General features: G+C 37.0%; 1 protein-coding gene across 2 annotated transcripts in view; it reads right to left on the reverse strand.

Annotated features, from left to right (window-relative positions):
• adgrd1 (adhesion G protein-coupled receptor D1) overlaps positions 1-26,162 on the reverse strand; it is a 161,368-nt gene that overhangs the window by 118,484 nt on the left and 16,722 nt on the right. For both annotated transcript variants that reach the window (XM_039772048.1, XM_039772047.1), the window contains 5 exons: positions 25,380-25,439; positions 23,919-24,039; positions 21,948-22,055; positions 18,390-18,465; positions 14,730-14,871 (listed from right to left, as the gene is read on the reverse strand). In XM_039772048.1, coding sequence (XP_039627982.1) covers positions 14,730-14,871; positions 18,390-18,465; positions 21,948-22,055; positions 23,919-24,039; positions 25,380-25,439 — 507 coding nt within the window. The remainder of the gene's footprint in view (positions 1-14,729; positions 14,872-18,389; positions 18,466-21,947; positions 22,056-23,918; positions 24,040-25,379; positions 25,440-26,162) is intronic.

The following is a 26,162-nucleotide window of genomic DNA, read 5'->3' on the forward strand; positions in this document are numbered from 1 at the left end:
ACTTATTCTCCAGTTAAGGTGCAAAATAAGAGAAAAGTCAGGAGAGTGGCAAAAAAATATTGTTGGCACTGTAATGTCTACACTCTGAGCAAAGTTTTCTTCAGCATGTTCTTGTTAATGTGTACCAGGATGTGCTTTTCATTGATATTTTGTGGTATACTACCTGGTGTCTTAACTATTTCTTTGCAAGTTTTCTGTATTCATATTTTCTCTTCTCTCACTTTTGCATATATTTGTGAAAAGGATATGCCAGGGCTGGGGCTATACCTTGACAGTAATATTTTTTTTCAACATAACCCCATTGAACCAAATAAAAATTAAGTACACCCACCACTTACCTACAGCAAAACACAAAGAAAATTAAAGAATAGAATAGAAACAGGGTCTAAAGTAGCTGTAAGGTGGCATTTGAGTGATGCATGAACCACATGAGCTTAAAACAATTCCCCTTCAAATTAAAACAATTTTTAACAAGCCACAGGCATCATTATCATTAAAGTGAGACATGTCATATGTGGCCGTTAGTTCATTTCTGTGCCTGAAGCAAACATGTGCATGTGATTTGTGAAAAGCACTTTTGGTCTGGGTTTGATAACACACAGTTTATACTTAAGCATTTAGTTTTACTAAGCTGATTTGCAAATTCTACCCTCCTAACAAGGAACCTCTACGCTAAAATGTCTTTTTTTAGCATACTTCTCAACCCAATACCCTGGGAACAAAAACCACAACCTAAACTGGAATATGCCAAGACAAACTCCACATTTTGGGGATGCAACACTTCTGAAAATATTTATGCAAGATTGCAAAGCCACACACTTCACGTAACACAACCATGGCCAACTGAGAAATTTCACAGAAATAAATTACAGCAAGTACACTGGGAAAGCCTAATCTTGAAAAATGTGAAAAAAAGAATCACAGATGCAGTAAAAATCAATTCCTTTCTTCGTTAGAGGATCAAGTGAGCTTAACTGTCATGCAAGTAGCAGCATCAATCCTACTATATGTCCATCCTTCTATTCTTCTGTCAATCCATTTTCTGAGCCCACTTAATCTAAGTTTAGGATCGCAGGGAAGCAGAGTATATTTGGCAACACTGAGCTCATGATGTTAGCTAACCTTCGTCAGGGTGCCAGTCCATTACAGGGCACACTTATTTTGCAGTTGCCAATTAGTGTAATCAGAATATTGTTGCAATATTGGGGTGAAACCAGACAACACGTGCAAATAAAACATACAATTGTGAGAAATATGGAAACTGTACAGTTGCTTCCAGGCTGGGATTCAAACCAACTTTCCTAAACCAGGAGGCCACTGTGCTAACCACTGCACCAGTATGCTAGAATGTTTTATAAACATGCATATTGTCATAATTTGAATATTCCTAGCAGCTGGTTTTCATGGGCTTCTATTAAAGTCTAAGTTTTTAAGTTTGGCCTCTCAACATAATAAAATTGCATAACAAATAAAAGAAAGCACAATCTGAGCCTGTGTAACAGCAACTACAGTGCAGGTAAGCTTTAGCCACTAAAAGTTCCTGGAGCAAGTTCAGGTGCAGTCCAGTGTAATGTCCTGCATCCTAAAATGGCCAGAGTAGCACAATGTTTTTAAACTATGAGTAAAAGGTCTATCAGTAACATTGTTCTGATTTTTCAAAATAGATATTAACTCGTTTTTTTTAGCACTCAAATGAGGGTACATACTGTATTCCTATTGTGAGTTCTGCAACATTTTCAGTCAAGTCTCAGCCCCTAATACTTTCCCGTTAAAAACACTTAATTTAGAGCTGCACATGCAGGTAACCCACTCGGGTTATAGAGAAAAGGAAGACTTTGTTGGCCTTGTTTGTTGCTTCAGTGGATATCGGCTCACTGTAGGCAATGAGGGGACTGAACTGGAAGCACCAATTGCAAAACAAACTGATTATTGGATCAGAGTGAACATTAGGAAAAAGTAGATGTAAAGAATTTAATTGAGCTCTGCCACTAACAATATTATACAGATCAAGTAAAGTATTTAAGAGTGTTCATCTAAAAGCATATCCTTTGTAAATAATTGGACACATTTTTGAAAAATAGCTACATTTTTAGGAAATATGGCCTTAAGCCTTACCGGAGCATATAATTTATAACATTTATCCATCCATCTTTCTAACCTGCTTCCAAGACAGGGCCTCAGGGCAACAGTGGCTTATCCCAGCAATTATTGTGCACAAAGCAGGAAGAATGCTTAAACAGAGGGAACATCCACATACTCTTGCAAGTGTATACACACAGTAGGGTCAATTTAGCAATGCCAATCAACCTAACCTGCATATCTTTGAACTGCGGGAGGAAACTGGGGCACCTGGAGGAAACCCAAGAAGATAAAAGGAGAACACGCCAACTCCAGACAGAGAGCATTCAGGACATGGACCCTAATGTCCTTACTAGGAGAGTGAATATTTAGCTATGGCTCAGAGGGGACCCCTGGATGTCTCAGTGTCCCTGCTCTTATATCTTGGTCAGCGTCAGCCTCAGTTGTCCTCCTGTTTAGAGGAGAATAAGAATGCCAAAGATTCTGTGTAAAAAGGCAAATGGTCAAATAAAAAATGAAATTAGGTGTACAGTATAGCCCTTTAAACAGTGCACAGTAAAGATTTATGATTTCAACTGTATTAATGAGCAAGGATAACTTTTTGTGGGCTCAAATCATTTATACAAGGCACGATGACATACTTATGGCTATGAAGCCATTAGAATACAGCAGTGTTTGATATCCTCAGCACCCCTGCAATTGGATAGTTTTCTGCCTGTTAGAGAGGTAAATAATTTACAAATGCCAGATGTGTCACTTACGTTTTTTTTCTTTTGTGATTATATGTATCTTTGTGTGTTTGAAACCTATACACTTTAACAGAAAAAATAAAGGAAAATAAATGATTGTGACATTTATCTGCTCCCAGCACATAAGATCATAATGGCCATGTACTGTATGTCTTTGTAAGCTACAAGATACGCATATTGGGACAGCTCATGGTTGTCACTGTTTATTATTCAAAAAAGTGATAACCAGTCATGGTCAGCTCATGGTGACCTTTGGATTGCTATTTTGTTGACCTTGAAAGGCTGTGGGCTGTGGACGAGAGTTAGTTTGCTATACTTTAAGGATAAATCTTCCTTCTCTACTGTTGCTAATGATAACTGAATTTGCACAGTGGTGATGCAAATAAGGGACGCAACTCCACTTCACACGGCGACCGAGCTGCAGGCTATAGCTGTACATATATGGACGGAAGTAGGTTCCAGTTATGACCATTACGTGTAGAATTTCGAAGTGAAACCTGCTTAACTTTTGTAAGTAAGCTGTAAGGAATGAGCCTGCCAAATTTCAGCCTTCCACCTACACAGGAAGTTGGAGAATTAGTGATGAGTGAGTGAGTCAGTCAGTCAGTCAGTCAGTCAGTGAGGGCTTTGCCTTTTATTAGTATAGATATACAATAATATGCATCTTTATCCTGAGATCAAATGGCAATATGTAGCAAAGGCAATTCAGCTTAGCATGGTGAGTGAAGGTGTGGAAGTAGTAGTTCCATAGAATAATCTCCAGTATGAAGTATCTCAACGAAGGAGGATCCAACATTCCCATCTCTCTGGGCATTCATACAGTACGTTGAGCTCCTAGTATGTATTACAGTCTGCTCAAGCCAACTTTCACAAGCTAATTATGACAGTGCAGTTGCCTTGCAAAATATGTTAATGACTGAACCTGGATTTGTACATCGAAGTGTATGCAAATAAAATTAACTAACTGTTCTTGAACAGTATTAGTTAAACTTAATTGTTCTGCATTATATAAATCCCAGATTCAAACATGCTCAACCAAATTAGACATTTCGTATCTCAGCCAGTCTGCTCATAATAAACTTCACCAGAAAATCAGTGGCTGCTGTATAACATACACAGTATATTGTGACAAATTGCCATTTTATCAAAATGATGCATTATACCATAAAAGCTAACACAAGAGAGGAATATGTGATAGAATATAAATAAGTATAGAAAAACATTTGATGGGCCTCATCTGGTAGCCCACAAGTATTAAAAGTGAATTGCAGAAGGAATATTTTCCCTGGAATAGTTTAAACAGCTGTCTGTCTCATTAAGGGTAAGTCTACAGAAGGACAGTTAGACACAGGCAGCATCTCTCCCTGTCACTTTGTCTTTACTCTGTATACTATATACAGTATATGGCCTTTGGATGAAATTGAATTTGTTGATTTAAAATTCACTATAATATGTGTTGAGAAAGCATGTGAGCCGTCACCATATTGTGGGTTAGAATATTTCAAGAGGGCCAAAAGCTATAATAAGTCTGTTGATGTTCCAAAAAGTTTGCTTCCTGCCCTTTAGAGTTATTTCTTTCAAGAGCAGCATTTATCCTCTTTTCTTCAAATATCTCATACTCAATGGCATAATTAAAGACAATACACATTATAATTTGATAAACCACAAACTTATCATAAAACCACATTTAAAATCCAAAATTACGGACACTCTACTTCAGCCCTGCATCCTGACAGCCCCCTTTTTGCTATGATTCAGTACATGTTTTCGTGTGTTAAAAAAGGTGTGGTGAATATGAGCGTTTATAAAGGTGTTGGTTCCAAGCAGGAACCTTCATGTCATTTAACCAGGCAGTCAGGTCTTTAAAATGTGTGTGGGAGCTATTGTGAACATGGGGAGCGCATGCAAATTCAACTCATGCACTGGACCCCTCCTGAAAGTGTGAGGTAATAGTGTTGAATGCAATGACACCTTGCTGCCCCAAAATTACAAATTCATCCACTTTCTGAACTTTACAGTTTCAGAGGAGACTGAACTCTGGTGCCACTCTGTAAGCTGGCACGCTTTAAGTAAGCACGCTCTTTTTTACTGTAACAAAAATGGTGTATTTACATAAATCAATTTGGGAACAAATGGTTTATTGTTAGGGCGGGACAGTGGCGTAGTGGGTAGCGCTGCTGCCTCGCAGTTAAGAGACCCGGGTTTGCTTCCCGGGTTCTCCCTACATGGAGTTTGCATGTTCTCCCCGTGTTTGCATGTGTTTCCTCCCACATTCCAAAGACATGCAGGTTAGGTGCATTGGCGATCCTAAATTGTCCCGTGTGTGTGCTTGGTGTGTGGGTGTGTGTGTGCGCCCTGCAGTGTTATGGTGCCCTGCCTGGGGATTTGTTCCTGCCTTGCGCCCTGTGTTGGCTGGGATTGGCTCCAGCAGACCCCCGCGACCCTGTAGTTAGGATATAGCGGGTTGGATAATGGATGGATGGATGGTTTATTGTTCTAGATTGAAAGACATTTGTGTACATTCAGGCACTTCAGGTTTAGTACAGTAGCAGAAAATTAGTAAAAAGATCATCATGTTGGACCAAAATAATTGAGAGAAGCTAAAAAAAACATGCAGTATTAACAGAAAAACATAAACAAAAATGAGGTATTCTTAGAATAATTTCAGTTAAAAGACACCTGTAGGCCAAACTACTAAAAACACTCTTGTTAATATTAATGTTCATTTCAGATTTGAATAAGAAATACATTGGCACAGCAGGTAGAAATAACTGAATAAGAGCATTCTGCTTAAATCTGGGTGGATTCTGGGTTACAGTGTTGTTAATGGTGTGTTCTCATTATGCTTCTTCAAGCTATAGCTTGGTCATTTAGCACCTCTAACGTGTCCTGCAGTGAGTAAGTATGTGGCACAAAGAAATTATTGCCCCATGAAAGGCCTTAAGTCCATTACTTTTGGTATTGAATTAGGCTCTGTGTGTGCTTTACAACAGAATGCTTGTGTCCTTAAAGTCTCAATACCTGAAGCACATGCAGTGCAGTAACTGTGAAATGTGTCCTTGTATTACCCCATTCATGTGAGTAGTAGTGGGGTGCGCTACCATGTTAGCCATTATGGATCCAATAAGAAGTGAAGTAAAATGGCACCTTTTTTGGGCTAACTGAACAGATTACAATATACAAGCTTTTGAGGCAGCTCAGGTAACTTCCTTAGGATACTACAACTTGCCTGAAGAAGGGGCCTGAGCTGCCTCTAAAACTTGCATATTGCTGTCTGCTCAGTTAGCCAATAAAGCACAACTTATCCTCGGATTCATGATCACTTTCTTTTGAAGCCTATTTAGAGCTGTATACTCTAACTTTATGGATACTGATCTGAATGAAAACTGACAGGTTTAGAGCATGATCTGAGATAATGTCATATTAAGAAGGTGAAAATAAAAAGAAGCCAAAGTAGTTAGGCTTGAGATGATTCAAGCTCCGGAGATCCATTTGACAGTGTTTGTTTGAGTCAGGATGAAATCACACTGTCCTAAAAAGCAATGCCAGCACAGCTGTGCTGTCACAAACAATCCACGGCACACTCATTTACACAGAGGAGGTAAAGCAAATGCATACTCATCCTGCACAACCAGCTTGGAAATGAAGACATGTAACAAGATGCCTCTATGAAGACCCACTTAAGTGCAATTATTTAGAATGATTGATATAGGGTATATTTGTAATCAGCATTCATTCTTGTTACAGCAAAATGCTTAGTGCTATATGTGGGAGTTTCACTGATAGCATAATTACTGTGACATAAAAAGACAGCTTTATTATCGCACAAGATATTGCATGGTTTTTCATGCAGTATAAATTTCAATAAAATATGATTACATATTGTAATACAGACAAATTTAAAAGGTGGTGATTTCGTCTCATAAGGATAATAATGATAAAATTGAGGATCTCTACCTTTGAATGACATTTTGTGTTCTGACAGCAACGTGGCACTTATAACCATAACATTATCACAGAAAGAAAAAAGGAGAAAATGGATGTCTGTTTAAAGCACCTTTCTTAATGATATTTTATTATTTCGCCTTGGCTCTGTCTCTGTGTGAAGCACTGTACAAAGATAAAAAATGGCTCTGTACAGTTCCCTCTTTCTATCCACATTGTATAACCTTTTGTGTGTTGAACTTCATTCTAACTGCAAGAACAGTTTCATTTCAAGGACAACTATAAAAAAAACTATAAAAAGTTCAAATAAGTAAAAAAAAAAATTTAAATCTAGCCATTTTTAATCAGGCTTAGAAACGGGTATAGTATGGCATGGTATTATTCACTGAAAACACAGAGTATCCATAGAACAGAAAATCTAATTATTTATTTAAGTCATCACCTTAAAGTGTATCTTAGCTGTCATCATTCACAAAGCATGCCGCACCCATGGCAATTTCATGCACTCTGTGAAAGCCATGAACTCACAGAATTTTCCAGAGTCTGTTCATGCATCTTGTGATTATGTGGCATATCACTGCAGACCAGCTTCATCACTTACTTAGCATTTCTATGTATGATTTCTGGCCATACTAAAAAAAAAAAAGTCATGCAGCAGACTTGCATCTGAAACTGATCATCTTCTAAGTTCTAGCTGGAGAGCTTTTTTTCCCCACAAGGCCTGGGTGTGTTCGAAGAGTTATAAAAAGATGTTGGCAGCAAGTAGATGCTTATTATTGTGGTGTGTGTGTGTGTATGTACTGTAATTCTAACTTTGGCTTACTATTTAAAATAGAATATTTGGTCTTATGTTAGAAGGCCCTTGTTTGGTGTGCTGACAGAACCAATTTCACCTCTGGAAAGGGAGCTTGATTCATTCAATACATTCGTGTCAGTAAGGAATATGAAAATGAAAATCAGTATTTAATAAAGTTCCATTCATCTACTCACTTACATATTTACATATCCCTTTTCTTATTGGCTGCATCTACAATGTGATTTAGCAAGACCCAGAAAGTAATGCATGGAGCATTTTTGGGGAAAAGGTGGGCATTTGGCACCTGACTGATTCTCAAAACCACAGCTATACCGTGACTTCAAATTCAATGGTCAGAAAGACTAGAGTTACTGTCTGGAGATATCTGCAGACATTCACATCTGCATAGGAGATGACGTCACCTAAGAAAACCTATGATGCCCACATGGATCTCTTTGGTCTTTAATATAATCCCAGATGGACAAAACATTTAACTTAAAGTCCATTTTTAAAGAATGTTTTGTATTTGTGTGTATGTTTAAACTCTAATGAAACCTACTGTTTTTTTTTTCTTTTTCAAAGCACAAATGAACACAGATGTCAAAGTATCCCACATCTATTTATATGCATTCATCATTGCATAAAAATATTTGGAATGGTGCAAGATAGAAATGGTAGATGTAGCTGAACCATTTGTGTGGTTTACAGATTACACCCCTCGTGGTAAAGCATAGAAACAGCATACTTCACTAAACAAAGATCATAAGTATAAGCAGGAATTAAATTCTGAATGATAAATTATTTGGCATTAAAGCAAGAGCCCACAATGGACCTTTTGACTGTGAATCATCAGCTTTGTTCTAAGTAATTAAACTGCAATATCACCAGGTTATGTAGTTTTAAAAAAAGCAATACTGGCAGCTGTGTCCTTACATTTTACATGAACATGGAAATCCTATTGACCTTCTTGTAGTTTCATTAATTTTCTGTTATGGTGAAAGACAATAAAGTGTATATAAAATGAATTGGTTAATTTTGATTTAAGGTGCTATATTGTGAATTAAAGACTGATTTATGGTGTTCCATGGAGTGGTGGTTAATGTTGCTGCCTCACAGCTCTGGGCTCCTAGTTTCTAGTTTTACTTTCATGCCTGGTTACTATCTGTATACAGTTTCTTTCTTTTCCAAATGTCTTTATCGTTCTTTTCAGACACTATGATATTTTCCTCCACACCCCAAAGAGTGGCAATTGGGTTGACTTGTGATTCTGAACTGATTCAGTATGAATGAGCATTTGTGTCCATGTAAGCTTGTCCAGAAAAACACTGTCATCCTATTCAAGGTCGGTTCCGGTCTGTTGTGTGTACTGTAATAATGGGTTCAAAGAATATATGGAAGGACGAATGGTAGTTTGACTGAAACAGCTATGTTATGGTACTTTAGTCTTCATATTTATGCAAATGGACCTTGAATTTGTTTATCTTTCCTTTTCCATCCTGTACAACAAACTGATTGTTCCCACATTAGTAATAGTGAAGCTCTGACTGTAGGCATCACACCTTGGAAACACAGATAACCAGCTGTATGTGAAATGGGAGAGTCCAGATGATGTAGGCTTTCGAAATTTATGAAGAAGCTGACACAGATGCAGAAAATACTGTGTGCAAGTGCTCACGGGACAGATAGCTTAATTTACTCCCATAATGTTTTGTGATTTACGCTTTAATGATGGATCACAAAAAAGATTCAATTATATTTACAATTTGTGACTTGTTTCCAGAACAGAACTGAGAAAGGTGGTGCTTAACCAGTAACAGGAGTAAAGCAGTAACAGATTTTCTACCTTTTAACAAGAAAGTGAAAAAAAAACCTCTTTCTGTAAGCAGGAGTTAATTTCTCATCCAGTTGCAGACCTTGAAATTAACATCTGATACTTTGAGGGGCAGAGTGAGCCCCAGGGACTGTAATCCAATACAAGTTCTGGTCATATGCATTAAAAAGGGGAAGCAGCCTCTTAAGCGACCATAAAATTCTTGGTTTATGTAATACTGTCTTTTACAGTGTTTTATGTGTTATTATGTAAAATGAATCCTGGCCATTTCTGCCCGTGATTAGTGTTACAGGTTATTGTACTGGCATGTTAACGTGTAAACGTGCAGAAGAAATCATTTCGTGAAATCTACTGCATAGTTTACATATTTCATAAAAATCAGAAAATACAAGTAGTAAATAGTAAGAATTGTTATGAAATCAACAATTAAATTAGCTAATTCGTAGCAGACATCTTCTATTATCAGTGTTGAAGTAAAATGTAAGAATTCAAGTGGAATTTGAACTAAACCAACATTTTATGTGAAAATACTTCTCATTTAAAGAAGAAAGAAAAAAACAAGAAGAAGAAACGTTTTCCTTTGAAATGTAAGTAAATTTAACAGGAAAACATTTAGTCAGCCCTTTTACAGGCTGTGTGGTCTGGTGGCAAAGGCGCCGGACTTGGAGTTCTTAGGTTACAAGTTCAAATTGTAACCACTGTTACGCCGCTGCTCTAGTTCACACAATCTCAGCTTTAGGTGTCTCTTTTCACCTTTTGCTAGGCAGTGATTTCCTTTAAACTGGAGTTCTCCACACAGTAAGATGGCTACAGTGTATTCAGGTATATGATTACTTCAATAAAGAAATACAATTAGAAAGGCACTGAGAATTCATATAAGAGCAGTATGGTGACACTATTGATACCAAAACATTTATTTTAAACATGGCATTTTTTTAGATTTATAATTTTCATTTCAATCAGTCTGTGTTGAAATACAAAAAAAACAAGCTTTTCCATTTGTGAACATTTGTTGCAAGCAACAAAGTTTTTAGCAACATATTTAAGCAATATACTGTGCAGTTTGTAATTTCAAACCACTTTCAGTAGCAAAAATGACATAAACTAATTGCTCCTAACACCTCAATACACATTTGGCTCTGGCTTATTTTAAAAGAAATGTCAACTGGAAGCATTTAACCAAATGTTTAATCTTGAGTAGAAGGGACTTTATGAGGATCTCGTCCATACATTAATCTATTTCGTGAAGCCATTTTATGGGCAGAGGAGTGCTGCAGCGTAGACAATATAATGTGGTAAAGACACAGCATTTGAAATACTATCTGGACTTTGTGAAGGAAGTTATATTTGTATATTGCTATTAAAGAACAAAGGACAGGACGGACCACTGTCAGGCTCACCTAAAACATGGAAAAGGTTTGACCATGTGATAACTTGTTATCTTTTTAAGTTTCTTACTTTTTCACAGTGTATAAAATGATTAATTGCTCTTTAGCTGTTGTTTCTTATCTTTGTCAATATAAGTCTAGGAATGTTTTTGTCTAGTCAGAGCGGCTTGAAACAAACACAGAGTTCCAATAGGTATGTTGAATATATATACAGTATATATTTTTTAGTTTTGTTACACTGTCATCATTACAAAAATCGTTAAATTATTTCCAGCTTTTTGAACAAAGATCTTTGGTCGGTGCCACCTTCTAAGAAATAGTTAAACCATGAAGATAGAAAGAGGCCTTTTTTAATTTAAAGGTACAGCTGTCTTATGAAGAGCATTTTTAACTTAGTGTTTTCTGTATGAACAGGAAGCAGGTTATGACGATATTACCACAAGGGAGCTATTCCATACTGGCAGACGACACTGTGTGTCCACAGTTGTTCAGATTTAGTAAACGCAACAAGATTTACTCATGTGTATTAACTGTACAGAAAGAGCAAAAGAACAACAGGGATGTTGACTACCTTTGAAGACACAACCAGATTTGAAATTGAGATTTTTGTCTCTTATGATCTCTGTAGTGGGCGGCAAGGTGGCGCAATGGTAGCGCTGCTTCCTCACAGTTAGGAGACCTGAGTTCGCTTCCCAGGTCCTCCCTGCATGGAGTTTGCATGTTCTCCCCGTGTCCTCGTGGTACTTCGGTTTCCTCCCACAGTCCAAAGACATGCAGGTTAGGTGGATTGGCGATTCTAAATTGTCCCTAGTGTGTGCTTGGTATGTGTGTGTGTCCTGCGGTGGGTTGGCGCCCTGCCCAGGATTGGTTCCTGCCTTGCGCCCTGTGTTGGCTAGGAGTGGCTCCATCAGACCCCTGCGGCCCTGTGTTTGGATTCAACGGATTGGAAAATGGATGGATGGATGATCTCTGTAGATATTCAGTGCATTATTTATTCGTTTATGTGTCCATCCATCCATTTATTGAATAGGTAATGTCATTTTTTATATGTTTGCAGTCATAGCCGATTCACAATTGGGCTCAAAGTAGGAGGCATCCCTGGACTGTCACTTTTTGCACTGCAGGGCAAACTCACACAAACTTTGTTCAAGAGCAATAGTTGCCAATCGACCTAAAGTTTTGATTGTGTTGTGATACTCTATAAATTCTCATTTTGAAAAAGACTGGACTATGATGTTCACTGCAAAAGATGATAAATAAACTTGATCAGTTTCTAGCTCTAGCTGTTCTAGTGCTCACTGTGGAAGGTATTGTACAGTGCTGTTTTACAGTATATATTTAAGGAAGGTTTTTTATACAGTGCGTAACTATAAAATATGAAGAATGAATAGAAACAGACGGGAGAGTTTAATGTTATGAAAAACACTGGTGACCTAACAGCTTTTTGTAATCATGTTCAAGATATGGAGTAAACAAAACCAGTGCTGTTTAAAAAGAAAGCATCCCAATCTTTTTTCAGAGTTGTTTCTGATTACAAAACAGAACTGGCCACAAATACAAGATCAAAAGAATGGCTTTAACGTAGTCCTAAAATTGATCACAGATTTTTTTTATTAATAGGTCAGTTCTAGTGGAGGTAACCATGGTATTGGAAAACATGATGAAAAATATGGCATTAAGTGCCCAAACAGCCCACTAAGTACAATACTCGGCTTCAATGCCATGCTGCACATTTAATGAAGTTAGTGTAATTGATGAAGCATTTCTTTGTTAAAATGAGCCCACAGTGCATTCAGCTCAGGTGGTTAAAACTCCAGGAGACAATATATTATTATCACAAAGAAATGTCAGTGACTCTTGCATTTTATTAGCTGTAACAGAGAATTTAAAGGCAAAGGCAGGCAATTTCAAATCAACAAAAGGTCCATCACCTTCATTTAGTATATCTTAACAGCTTGATCAACAAATAAGCTCACCAGAAAACTATGCTGCACTCAGGACTGTCCTTATAAATCATTCCAGATGAGAAAATAGAATAACACTTTGTAGAGATGAGTGTTTTCTGTTCTCAAAGATGGCTTTGGTGTCATTACATGCCTACCGCCTTTTATTTTTCTTCTTGAATCCAACAAGTTTGTCGTAGGCCCTCACATCCCATTCTCAGTTTCAGTTACCTGGCTGTCTGGTGCAGTTACTTGTCTATTGAGAGAGGTAAACTGACTTCTGACACTGCGTTTATATGTTTACATTCACCTCCTTATAGTATTGGTTTTGTACCTTGTTTACTATCCATTGAGTAAGACTAGGCCTACTGTTACTGAGTTTGTAAATTTTTATGACAGCTCTAATGCCACTTTTGTATTGTCTGCTACTCTGTCACTGAGTTGATCATTTTTCTCTTTTGCTTATGTGGCCTAATCCCCTTGTTATCTTCAATGTCTCTTACCCTGATAGCTATGGCCATGTACGTTATAACTGAGTTTTCTTTAGTTTCGGATTTTGCTTGGTCTCTGACTTTGAGTATGGTTCCCCCTGTGATTTGACAAAAAGATACATATACTTTTGACATAGCACTTTATTTACTTTCACTTTCTCGTCCTTCTGCCTCTCTGTCCTCTATACAGGGTGGTCCAGATCTAATTATGCAGATCCAGATCGTCTGGATGACTTTGATTTATGCAGGGACGATTCCAGTTCAGTGCAAAGACAATTCTTCATGTCGTCAGTTCGCACACCTCTCAATGGTCCGTGATTTTTTGGGTGATTTTCTATGTAAAAAACTTAATAAGTTATAGCGTAATGAAAATTGCATAATTAGATCTGGATCACCTTATACTTCCTGGCTGGTGGAAGAGCATTATGGGCTTAACCGTCCTGAAACCTTAATAAATGGTACCACTTTCTCTGGTGACTTCCCCCATGCTTGTTCTCTCTATGAGGTTTTTGTCAGGTAATGATAACTTTAAAGATAGGGTTGCTATGACTGGCCTAGCCTTACAGAAGGGCTACTACTTACAGTATTTTTATTCTAATCAGAAAGCTGCATTTCACATTACAAGGTTAAAAATAACCAACGAATAATCATCCATTTGCCAATAGCCAGCCACCGGGGGCCACATGTGTACATTTCCTTTCCCATCCCTACTTATAACAGTATTCTCAATGCATTTCCCATGGAAAATTGGCAGCCAAGTGTATCTGTTGCAAACTCTCATCTATAATAACTATCAAAGCCATCTATATAATAAAATAATTTTCCTCTTTCAAATTAGTGAAACCAAAATGGCCTGATTTCAGCAACATTACTTTTCATTCACTGTGTGCTATGGGTTGTACTAAATGAAATGCAATTCAAAAAAAGGGATACCACAGGCTTGAGATAATAACAGGTTGTGATGCAAAATCTTGGCAAAAAGCACAGAAACTGTAAAATTGTAAATGAAATATGTGCGTGCTTTAGTCTGTTCTAGTTTATATGTTTAAATCAGATCATTTGAGATATGTCAGTGAGATAAAGGGCAAGAATGTTCCTGACTGTTCAAAAGATTTGCACAGCAGCACTTTAACTGGCCTCTCTGTAATTATGTTGGGGATTCAAAGATAAGTTTAGTGCCCAAAATCCAAGTGCTCTCTTTTAGCTAAATAAAAAATGTTAATTTATGAGTTGAAAAAAGTGGGTGAGAAAAACATGGACAAAGTCATCAAGCATGCCACGTTTGTGGCTGTACAGCTTGAAATGACCTTGTTACTGGGAGCAGAAACAGCCTAGTGTTTACCCCCAACATTGTGATCTGATGTTAGCATCTTAACAGCAGACTGGCTTGTGCATTAATTGAATTAAATTATCCCGCTGTATGCAAAATACATGACTTCCTGTTTTATATAGCATCAAGTGTCACCCGGGTGAGCTGGTCAGCCCAAAGCAGTTTGTACTTTCTTACCAGAACATGAATCAGGACGATTTTGATCAGAGGATTTCCTGACAGGTTGACAGACAAGGCCGGGGGAGGATCCACTTTTAAGGAGATGATGTAACTTGTGGCTGTGATACGGTAGTCTTTAAAGGCAGCTGCTTCTTTAATGCTTTAACAAAACAATAGCATTAAATTAAACCATAAAGAAGTGCATTTAATTGCACAATTACAAAACATCATTGTTTTTACATTGTTTTAGTATAAGAATAGTTATCTTTAAATTAAATCACAAAACATCTTTGCACAAACATTGTTTTAGTGTAAGAATCTTTCTCATCAATTACTTATTTCAAGTTTTTATATTATGCATCTAATTTTAACTGTAAAGTACAAAAGAGTTAATCTTTTCCAGTGTATTTTCATAGATGACCTGTCATAGGTGTACATAGATGATAAGTCACAGGTGCAGTTTAATAATCATGATCATGTTTGTACAGTTTGAGCTCAGGCCAATGAAACATCACATGGGCATGTGATAGCAGATGGCTATAGCTCTATCTTTGGTAACACTAATGGCCTTAAAAGTAAAAATACTGTGGACAGTGTTCAGGGGATTTTAGTATCCTAAGTCTCAGTACACAACTACTGTTTCTAAAAATAAAGAATTACATGGAACTAATGTAGGACATTTCCTTCATTAAAACTTAGTTTGATTCTCTTAACATACATGGCCATGTCTACTTTCTTTGTAACAGCTGTGTCTTGTTATTGGTGCTTCTGCTGCACTACGTGTAAGGAACCAGTAGTGTATATGCTTATGAGAACAATAAAGTTTAGTTTACAGTTAGAAACAGATTTTTATTACTCTAATAATTTAGCTATGATGGGAGCAGCTCTATTTTGTTTACTGGTGAAAAAAAACTGATCAAATGTTAAAAATTGCAGAAGTCCTGAAAGGCGTTGTTATTGTATTATCAGGAGCCATAGAATTATCTGATTTTTATGCTACCTCTCAGTGAGATTGTACTTTAAACTTTAAAGCTGTCTTTTACCCATTTACTTCTTGAAAAATAAAATGTACTTTTTGTGTCGCAAGATAATCCTGTCATCTTGGCAATGAAGGTGTGCAATGTCATGTCTTTACTGCCTGTGTGGCTCTTTTATTTTCACCTCATGCTTCCTTGTTAAACTGTCTGAAATCCTTATGAATAAATTTATGTGCATTAGTTCTGGATTAATCCATCAAATATCTCTGTCCATGTTGAGTTCTACTGAATTATTTTATATAAAAAAAAATCTCTGTTGATTATCCGGAAGTCAAACAGCATGAGAAAATCTGTGTTGATATTAACTTTTTCCTGAATGTAGTTATCCATTAATTAAGGGAGTGTAGCTTATAATTAATGTGACCTGAAAGAAGTGACTGTGCACTGTGATAAATGTGTTTTATTTATTGTATTATGACTCCATATTTAGTCATCCTGTAATTCATTTTGAGATGCATATATGTCAAGCATTCATTTATCAAAAGGTAATCAATGGCAAGCTGAAAAACAACTGATATTATCCACTTGATAGAGTGAAAAGCAAAAAGCAACAGTTTCAGTTATTGTTCATGGTTTATATCATTTTATATTTAAAGTAAAATAAAATGCATTTATTGGGCAAGTCTTTCTTCTTTCACCACATCCATAAACTTTCACTTAAGCCTTCGTCTTTTCCTCTTCCCTGGCAGCTCTATTCTTAGCATCCTTCTCCCAACATACCCAGCATCTCTCCTCTGCACATGTCCAAACCAACATAATCTCGCCTCTCTGACTTTGTCTCTCAAACGTCCAACTAGAGCTGACCCCCTAATGTCCTCATTTATAATCCTATCCATCCTTGTCACACCCAATGCAAATCTTAGCATCTTCAACTCTGCCACCTCCAGCTCTGTCTCCTGCTTTCTGGTCAGTGCCAGCGTCTCCAACCCATATAACATAGCTAGTCTCACTACCGTCCTGTAGACCTTCCCTTTCACTCTTGCTGATACCCGTCTGTCTCAAATCACTCCTATCACTCTTCTCCACCCACTCCACCCTGCCTGCACTCTCTTCTTCACTTCTCTTCTACAATCCCCATTACTCTGTACTGTTGATCCCAAGTATTTAAACTCATCTACCTTCGCCAACTCTACTCTTTGCATCCTCACCATTCCACTGACCTCCATCTCATTCACACACATGTATTCTGTCTTCTTCCTACTGACCTTCATTCCTCTCCTCTCCAGAGCATATCTCCACCTCTCCAGGGTCTCCTCTACATCTCCAAGGTCTCCTCAACCTGCTCCCTACTATCGCTACAGATCACAATGTCATCAGCAAACATCATAGTCCACGGGGACTCCTGTCTAATCACCATTGCAAATAAGAAAGGGCTCAGAGCCGATCCCTGATGTAATCCCACCTCTGTCATTCCTACCGTAGACCTCACCACAGTCACACTTCCCTCGTATATATCCTGTACAACTCTTACGTACTTCTCTGCCACTCCCGACTTCCTCATACAATACCACAGCTCCTCTCGAGGCACCCTGTCACATGCTTTCTCCAGGTCCACAAAGACGCAATGCAACTCCTTCTAGCCTTCTCTAAACTTCTCCATCAACACCCTCAGAGCAAACATCACATCTGTGGTGCTCTTTCTTGGCATGAAACCATACTGCTGCTCACTAATCATCACATCATTTCTTAACCTAGCTTCCATTACTCTTTCCCATAACTTCATGCTGTGGCTCATCAATTTTATTCCCCTGTAGTTACTGCAGTCCTGCACATCCCCCTTATTCTTAAATATCAGCACCAGTACACTTCTTCTCCACTCCTCAGATATCTTCTAAATTTCCAAGATTCCATTAAACAATCTGGTTAAAAACTCCACTGCCATCTCTCCTAAACACCTCCATGCTTCCATAGGTATGTCATCTGGACCAACGGCCTTTCCATTTTTCATCCTCTTCATAGCTGTCCTTACTTCCTCCTTGCTAATCCATTGCACTTTCTGATTCACTATCTCCACATCATCCAACCTCTTCTCTCTCTCATTCTCTTCATTCATCAGCCTCTCAAAGTACTCTTTCCATCTGCTCAACACACTCTCCTCGCTTGTGAGTACGTTTCCATCTTTATCCTTTACCATCCTAACCTTCTGCACATCTTTCCCAGCTCGGTCCCTCTGTTTAGCCAATCTGTACAGGTTCTTTTCTCCCTCCTTAGTGTCCAACCTCTCATACAATTCATCATACACCTTTTCTTTAGCCTTCGCCATTATCTCAAACTATTATACAGTCCAAGTGTATTTTGTATATTGTTGAATGGCTGAATATAACAGTGGCTGCTTCATTATAGTATGTTATTTAATTTATTGCTTATTATGTCTTTGTAAAATTAAATTCTCATTTTTTGCCATGTAAAAAAAGGATTGCTCTGGAAAGAGCAATAAAAAATAAAGGTGTGTTTAAGTGAATGTACAGAATAAATACAATAGACAGAAAAGTGGTTGTCCCCTGCTGATAGATAGATAGATAGATAGATAGATAGATAGATAGATAGATAGATAGATAGATAGATAGATAGATAGATAGATAGATAGATAGACAGACAGACAGACAGACTGTGACTATTGGGTTTTATTTTTTGCACTTACTTTGTACTAAGAGGGTTGATCTTCTGGTAACATCTGTGCATTTTGTGATAAAACAGGCCCACAATGGTAGTCTGATCTAAAAGGAGAAAAAAAGTCACTTGATAAATCCACAATTTGCCAAATCTGTTTCCTGCCTCTTCCTGAACCCTGCCTGTGAAAGTAGTTGCTCCATGTTAAAATTCATTAGCAGCCACTTACTGTTCAGTTAACAGCCCAGCTCTAATAAGACCAATGTGGCTTCTCACTCTGCTGCCAGCACTATGCTGGGTGCCATGTGTCTGCTCTGGCAAAGCTGGCCACTGTTTAGTGGGAGGTGAGTGCTGCTGCATGTCACAGACTTACCCCAGAAGCATTATTAACTTGACAGGTTTTAAGGCACACTTTCACTTGATAACTGCAGTTTAATTGTATGCCAATGGTGCTTAATATTTAACAATCTACTTATGTCATGTACCTAGCTCCATCTGGCTATAGGAATATTAACATCACCATCTTATAACCATCATATTGCCTTTGTGTCATTTTTTTCATTCTTTCTATTTCCACATAGTATCTTCCCTTTACCTTTACCCTTTTTATGCTCTTCTTAAACCTAGATGGAGGCCATGTACCCCTCTTTTCCTATCAGTAAGGTATATGGGAGCTAGGATGACCTGAATGGGTAAGGTATAAGGACCTCCCTCAGCTTTTAAGGCTCTCCAGCAGTGAAGCTGCATAGCTGTTTAATAAGCTGAGTTCATGTAAACACCATATGCATTCTTGAATCAACTTAACTCATCTCTGACTTGTCTGCTTTATGTTGTAGGGTGACAAACTGTAGTAGGATTTAATTTCCAGTCACATAAACTAAACTTTGCATTCTGCACAACATATGTTCTTATCAGGTAGTTCACAAACACACAAATACAATAACTTTATATGGCAGCAACATGATTCAGTACAATGGATACAAACTGACACCAATCTGAAGATTCTGAGGGAGTCTGAAATACTTTGAATATAGCAGTACCAAGGGGTTTATGTTTATAGAATGCGCAACATGATAAAAAAGAAATACTTTAAGTCAAAGTGCACTGCCAATCTGAACACATTCTACAGTTTGCCGTTTTCAGAAAACATTTACACAAAACACACAAATTGTTTTTTTCCCTGCTAAAAAGGCTGTTGTCCCATTTTTGCAGCAGTAACACCTAGTCCCCAGTATTCTCTGTCACTTTACCCATTGAAGTAATTTCTTTACACATACATTACAAATTGTTTACCACCTTTAGTATTTTGCGTAGTTTTGCCCTCACATTTCTAACTGAGCTTGTTCCCCTTCATAGCCCTTTAATGTATACTTAGGTCTTCTGGCACTGGACTACTAGTGGTCCGGCAGACTAACTTATTCACATGGTATGGGAGGTCATTCAGTGCTGTGGCTCTCAAACTTTGGAATTCTTTACATCAGTGCATCTGAGAGTGATCTTCCATTTCTTCCTTGATCTCGTAATGTTTCTTTCCTTCCGGTACTTTACTGGCAAAAAAGATAGTACTTTTTGTCTTAACTTTTAGTTTCTGTAGATTTTGTTTATCCTTCTTACATTCTGTGTTGTAGTCTTTTTTGTTATATGATTTGTTATCTTGATTTTTGTATCTATCCTGTTGATTGTTGCATGATTGTTGGTCTTGTGTTTAATTGTTTTCTTATTAATATTTGGGTTTGAGAAAAGTATCAAATAAATAAAACCTTATTATCGATGAAAATGAGGTTACTGTGAATCTGGCTTATTTCAGGAAAATTAAATTAGTAGGAAGATATAATACATGACTTTTACATAAGGATACTGGCAATATTTTGACAAGAAATGACCTTTTAGACCAAGATTCTGTACCATCTCCTGTTTATATAAGATTTCCAAAATATATTGAGTGAAGCTATGAATGCCCTTCAGGGACTGATTTCCATTGCCATACTTATCCCAAGTGCCTAAAGTTTTTTGTTGTAGTAATGTGCTCTGACATTTGTGCAAAAGTTACTCATATCCAATTTACATTTTTGCCACCTTTAATTACAGAAATGAGAAGAGGATGTGGACTAGGAGAAGAAGAATTAATTGTACCAACACGAAAGTGTGAAAGTAATGAAGCCATTTTGAAAGTGAGTAAATACTGTTGTATTACTCAACTGGTGCCTACATTATTTTGCCTAAATTACTTGACAACAAGATTTTAACATGAAATACCTTCACCTTAATATCTGTCTTTAATTCTGTGTAGTGTGTTGCAAATATTTTAACTCTGGTACATAGATAGATAGATAGATAGATAGATAGATAGATAGATAGATAGATAGATAGATAGATAGATAGATAGATAGATAGATAGATAGATAGATAGATAGATAGATAGATAGATAGATAGATAGATAGATAGATAGATAGATAGATAGATAGATAGATAGATAGATAGATAATTTATTAATCCATAAGGGAAAATTCATATACTCCAGCAGCAGCATACTGATAAAAACAATATTAATTAAATAAAAGTGCAGTACAAGTTTTAAAAAATGCAAGGTGGAGATTGCAAAGGCAGGTATAACAGTCAATAACTTTGTATAATGTTAACGTTTACCCCCCGAGTCGCATAGTGTGGGGTCTCCTCAGTCTGTCAGTGGAGCAGGATGGTGACATCAGTCTGTCGCTGAAGCTGCTCCTCTGTCTGGAGATGATCCTGTTCAGTGGATTCTCCATGATTGACAGGAGCCTGCTCAGTGCCCGTCGCTCTGCCACAGATGTCAAACTGTCCAGCTCTCTGTCTACAATAGAGCCTGCTTTCCTCACCAGTTTGCCCAGGCGTGAGGCGTCCCTCTTCTTTATGCTGCCTCCCCACTCACATTCATTCCAGTTGAGCTTCAATTGCTTAAATTAGTTTTATTTTATCAATTTTTTGTAAGATGCAGAAAATCCTATAACAGTTGATCATGCCTTACTTTTTATATATCGCTGTTACTAATTTTGATGATTACATCACTCCTTCACTATATGTATATGTTCATTTATAAAAGGCACCCTTTATTAATTTCCATATTCCAATATAGAATGAATGTTAATTACTTTTCATCTATGGAACTGTAAAGATAACTTCACAGTTATTTTCTGTCTGTGTTTTCTAAAGATGTAGGTATCTGATGTGGCATTGTATGCTTTATTGATTTACTCATTCTAAGAAAATCCTTACAATTACTAACATTTTTTTATGTATGTATGTATACATGTGTATATAAGTAATGGTGATGCTGAATGTCAAATTCAAATTTATAAACAGCTTTCTCACATGAAAGTTAATTTCTTATTGTGGGACTGAAGAGTGGCAACATGTTGCATGGTTGGACACACAAGTAAGAATTTCCCAGTGCTCTGTTTATGTGGCACTACTACTACCAGTACTATTATTACTATAAATTCATGCATTTTCTATCTGTGCACTATACAGTATATACATAGAAAATATTAAATTACAGTATTGTTTATTCAATAATATTAACAGCCTAAACAATAATAATAATTAGCTCACATTTCAGGTTGAATGCTTCAGCAGGAACCGAGATGTAGTTCTTGCCCTGTGCAGGGAAGCGATAGTTGCTTGGGTTCACAGTCTGTGGCAGTTTCATCAGAGAATAATCTGAAGTGTGACAAAACAAGAAAAATATTTATTACTTAAAATAAAAGCATACAAAGGTCTACAAAAAAAAGCATTTGGATAATGTTTCTGTACCAGTTTATATTTTAGAAAGTCTCATCGACAAATTTTCTAAAATGGGTAAATTATGATTGAAAAAGGAAGAAAGAAATCTGTGTCCATTAATTTTAAAAAGTGTACAGTATGTTTTCTACCCGAGAGAATAATGCACTGAGAGCTTATAAAATGATAAGAGATTTCCTATATGGAGAAACGCCACTGGCAGGTGAAAGAGATGATCAGCATGCCTAACTTGGACAGTTTTTCTAATAATCGGACTACACTTAGAAAATGTTAGTTAGATTTTAGTATAGAAACTCAAAAATTAGTAACAAAATTATGACAGAGTGAATTGTAGAACACACGTAAATACAGTACAAAGCAAAACAACTGAATATAAAGTGTGTAAATCAAATTGAAGAAAGGCTGCATGGAAGTGTTTGATCAGTGGGAGGAGCCTGCAAATTCAAACCATGACAGTTTAAAAATAGAATTCCACTGCACTGAGAACGTAAAGCTGCTGTTTTCATTTGCCTACATATTTCTTTGGTGATGTAAGAAAACTCCTCAGCATTTGCAGAAAACCATACATGTTCTTTAAACTGTTACATGCCTCTTTCAATAATCTGCTAAACAGCACAGAATATAGAAGGCTATACTATAAAATCTGAAAAAATAATGAACACTGAGGATGTGATAAAAACATTTAGCTATTGGTTCCAAATTGCAAAAAGGAATGATTTTTTTGTGCCTGTTCTTTAATTCTCACTCTTGACGGGAATGATGGTGTAGCAGATAGCACTACTCCCTCATACTATCAAGACACATTTAATTTCCAGCTCGTGTGTATTCTTTGTGGAGAATTCACTTTCTCTTTGTGTATGTGTGTGTGTGTGTATTTGAATTATCTCCAGAGAGGATAGAGTCCTCTCATGGTCCAAAGACATACAGTTAGTCACATTCAGCAGTCTTGTGTGAGTTAGTGATTAGGGGTGTTTGCATGGGTGCACTCTGTAGCGTCTGTTAATGTCTTGATCCTGTGGCTGTTGGTTCCCTATACTGCCTCACATTCCACAGAGCTGTATGTGATTGTGTGGTATTCCAACATTCATCTTGTGTACTTGTGGGGTTTACCCTAGAAAAGGAACCTTTTCTATATTAGAATATACTTACATACTATACTATTTAAATATAGTATGTTTATTCTGATATATCTTCATGATATTGAAAAGTAACATTTCATTAAAGGTTTTTGTGCACTCTTTAAAGATAGATAGATAGATAGATAGATATGAAAGTCTCTATATAATAGATAGATAGATAGATAGATAGATAGATAGATAGATAGATAGATAGATAGATAGATAGATAGATAGATAGATAGATAGATAGATAGATAGATAGATAGATAGATAGATAGATAGATATCACTTTATTTATCCCCAGGGGAGAATTTGGCGTTTCGTAAAAGCTAAATAAATAAATATTATTATATTATAAAAACAAAATCCTCACCTCTCAAAGAAAACATCTGACTTGGCTAAAGATGAAAAGAGCAGCCATAATAGCAGTGAAGCAATATAAAGGCATTTTCACTATTTTACTGTAATGATTTTTGTGTATTTTCTTAACTTACATAATCCATAGTCACTGAGAGCCTGCAATTATAAAATGTATAGGACATGCAATGTTGATCTTTATTTTGAATAGTTTAGGGGAAAGAATAATTGTTGTTTATAACCCAAAAATAACAGCAGATTTCTAAAAATGTTTTTCTGAGCCATACAAAGAGAAATCACTTCTTACCTGCCACACTTGTTGTGCCCTCAATGGAGATAACAGTAGACTGCTTCTCTTCGAGATTGATGACCATATGCACCATGACTTTATCAACTGTTTCAATCAAACCACTGACAACCATGTATGACTAAAAAAGCAAAAGAGACTTGGCATGTATCAGCGAAAGAGTAAAAAAAAAAAGAACAAAAAATCAAATAAAGAAGTGGAGGGGGCTTCTCTTTGCGCGCCAAAAGTATTAAAGTCTACATTTTTAGACAGTTTAAAAATATATTTTTCAGGAGTGAACCACATATTAAGAATATCCATCTGAGACAACCAATGTTTAGGATAAAGGCCAAGCCAAATGTTGGTTATCCACTCCAACGGATGACTAATACTGTATATCCAAATAATAGGCAGAATTTATCTTCTTTAACTGCTATATTTTTAAAGATACAACCTGATCTGTAGTGAATAATTATGTGTAAGTAGAACTAAACACATTAAAAGACGAATTGACAATGTTCCCTGGTATCTGACTTGCTAACTTTCAATGGTATTCCTCTCCAGCTGTACTGCAGTCATTCAAGTGTGAATAGCAAACTGTATCATGAGCAGCGAGGCTACCCCAGCTTGCTAGCTCAGCTTTCCCATTTTCATGCTTGGCGGTCAGCTATCTTTAAATTATTAAAACATCCCATCTGTAAAAGATGTAAAAATACCATAAGGTCACTTATTCCACTATTCCATATAAACCAAACCAAAAACCCAACACTCTGCAAAAAATAAATTGGCATTATCCTCAAACACATTTGGTCTGAGAAAAGTGGGGGAGGTAAAGTTCATAAATAAAAAGTAAGTACAATCAAACGTTGGTCATGGTCAAAAAATACAAGCCTCTGATATAACTTCCACAGTGGACATAGTACATGCCCATGGCTGACCACTGTATGTCTGTCCTGGTTCAGCATTATATTGAGCACTAGGAAAAAATTTTCATCTGACACCTCTAATTGTTTTTGACTTCTGCCTTTAGTAACAACATGCACTTGTAGTTGGGCCTTTGGTTTGTGGATTGCCTTTAGGTTTTGCCTGGCAAATGCCATTTGGAATACTGTATATCTGTTACAGCTTGGATTGAAACTGACGACTGATTGTAGATTAGACAAGTTCATGGTCAGGCAGGCACGTTTAATACAATATCAGCTATGAAAGATTTCAAGAACTAAATGAAAATCATTTAGTAAAATACCCTAACAGAAGTCTTCAGCCTACAGACAATCCACGGCTTAAAAAAAAAAGGTTTGTCTTTGAAACATATACTGTAGCTATGCCGTGATAACAGACTGTCTCAGGGATTGAGCTACACTGCTAAATAAATAAATGAAAATGTTTATTGAATGTTTGAATTCTTCAGAAGTGTATAAAAAGAGAAGCACCCTACTGTTTATTCAGCTGATGCTAAAGACTTTCTCACAGCATGCTCACCTCAGGAACATCAGTCCAGCTGGGTAATGAAAGTACTTCATCCACACTGTTTAGGAAAATCTGTATGAAAGGAGAAAAAAGGTCAAATATTAATTTGAGAAAAGACATCACCTTGGGCGGCACGGTGGCGTAGTGGGTAGCGCTGCTGCCTCGCAGTTAGGAGACCCTGGTTCGCTTCCCGGGTCCTCCCTGCGTGGAGTTTGCATGTTCTCCCCGTGTCTGCGTGGGTTTCCTCTCACAATCCAAAGACATACAGGTTAGGTGCATTGGCGATCCTAAATTATCCTTGGTGTGTGTGCCCTGTGGTGGGCTGGCACCCTTCCCAGGGTTTTTTCCTGCCTTGTGCCCTGTGCTGGCTGGGATTGGCTTCAGCAGACCCCCATGACCCTGTGTTAGGATATAGCGGATTGGACAATGACTGACTGACATCACTTTTTACAGCAAAACACACAAAGTCCAATTATAAATAAATATTTATTAAGCCAGGCATGTCCCGTGATTGAATTATGTGTTATATGATCCAAGTTATTTTGTATAGTGTGCTTGTGTATCATGCATATAAAATATGCTGACACTTAACTGGTTAAAACAATTCAATTCCCAGTAACCCTTTCCAGTATTTCATTTATCTGTGTATTGCCCTCTGTATCTGTTATTTGTCCTCAAGCATCCCCAGTTTTTAAATTAAATTAAGAACTTTGTCTTTTCTTAAAGTGTATGAGGTCTCTAGCGACATACTTTATCTGCTTTCATCAGTTAAGCATCCAGTGCAATGTTAATTGG

Source organism: Polypterus senegalus, chromosome 12 (genome assembly GCF_016835505.1).
Source record: "Polypterus senegalus isolate Bchr_013 chromosome 12, ASM1683550v1, whole genome shotgun sequence".
NCBI lineage: Eukaryota > Metazoa > Chordata > Cladistia > Polypteriformes > Polypteridae > Polypterus > Polypterus senegalus.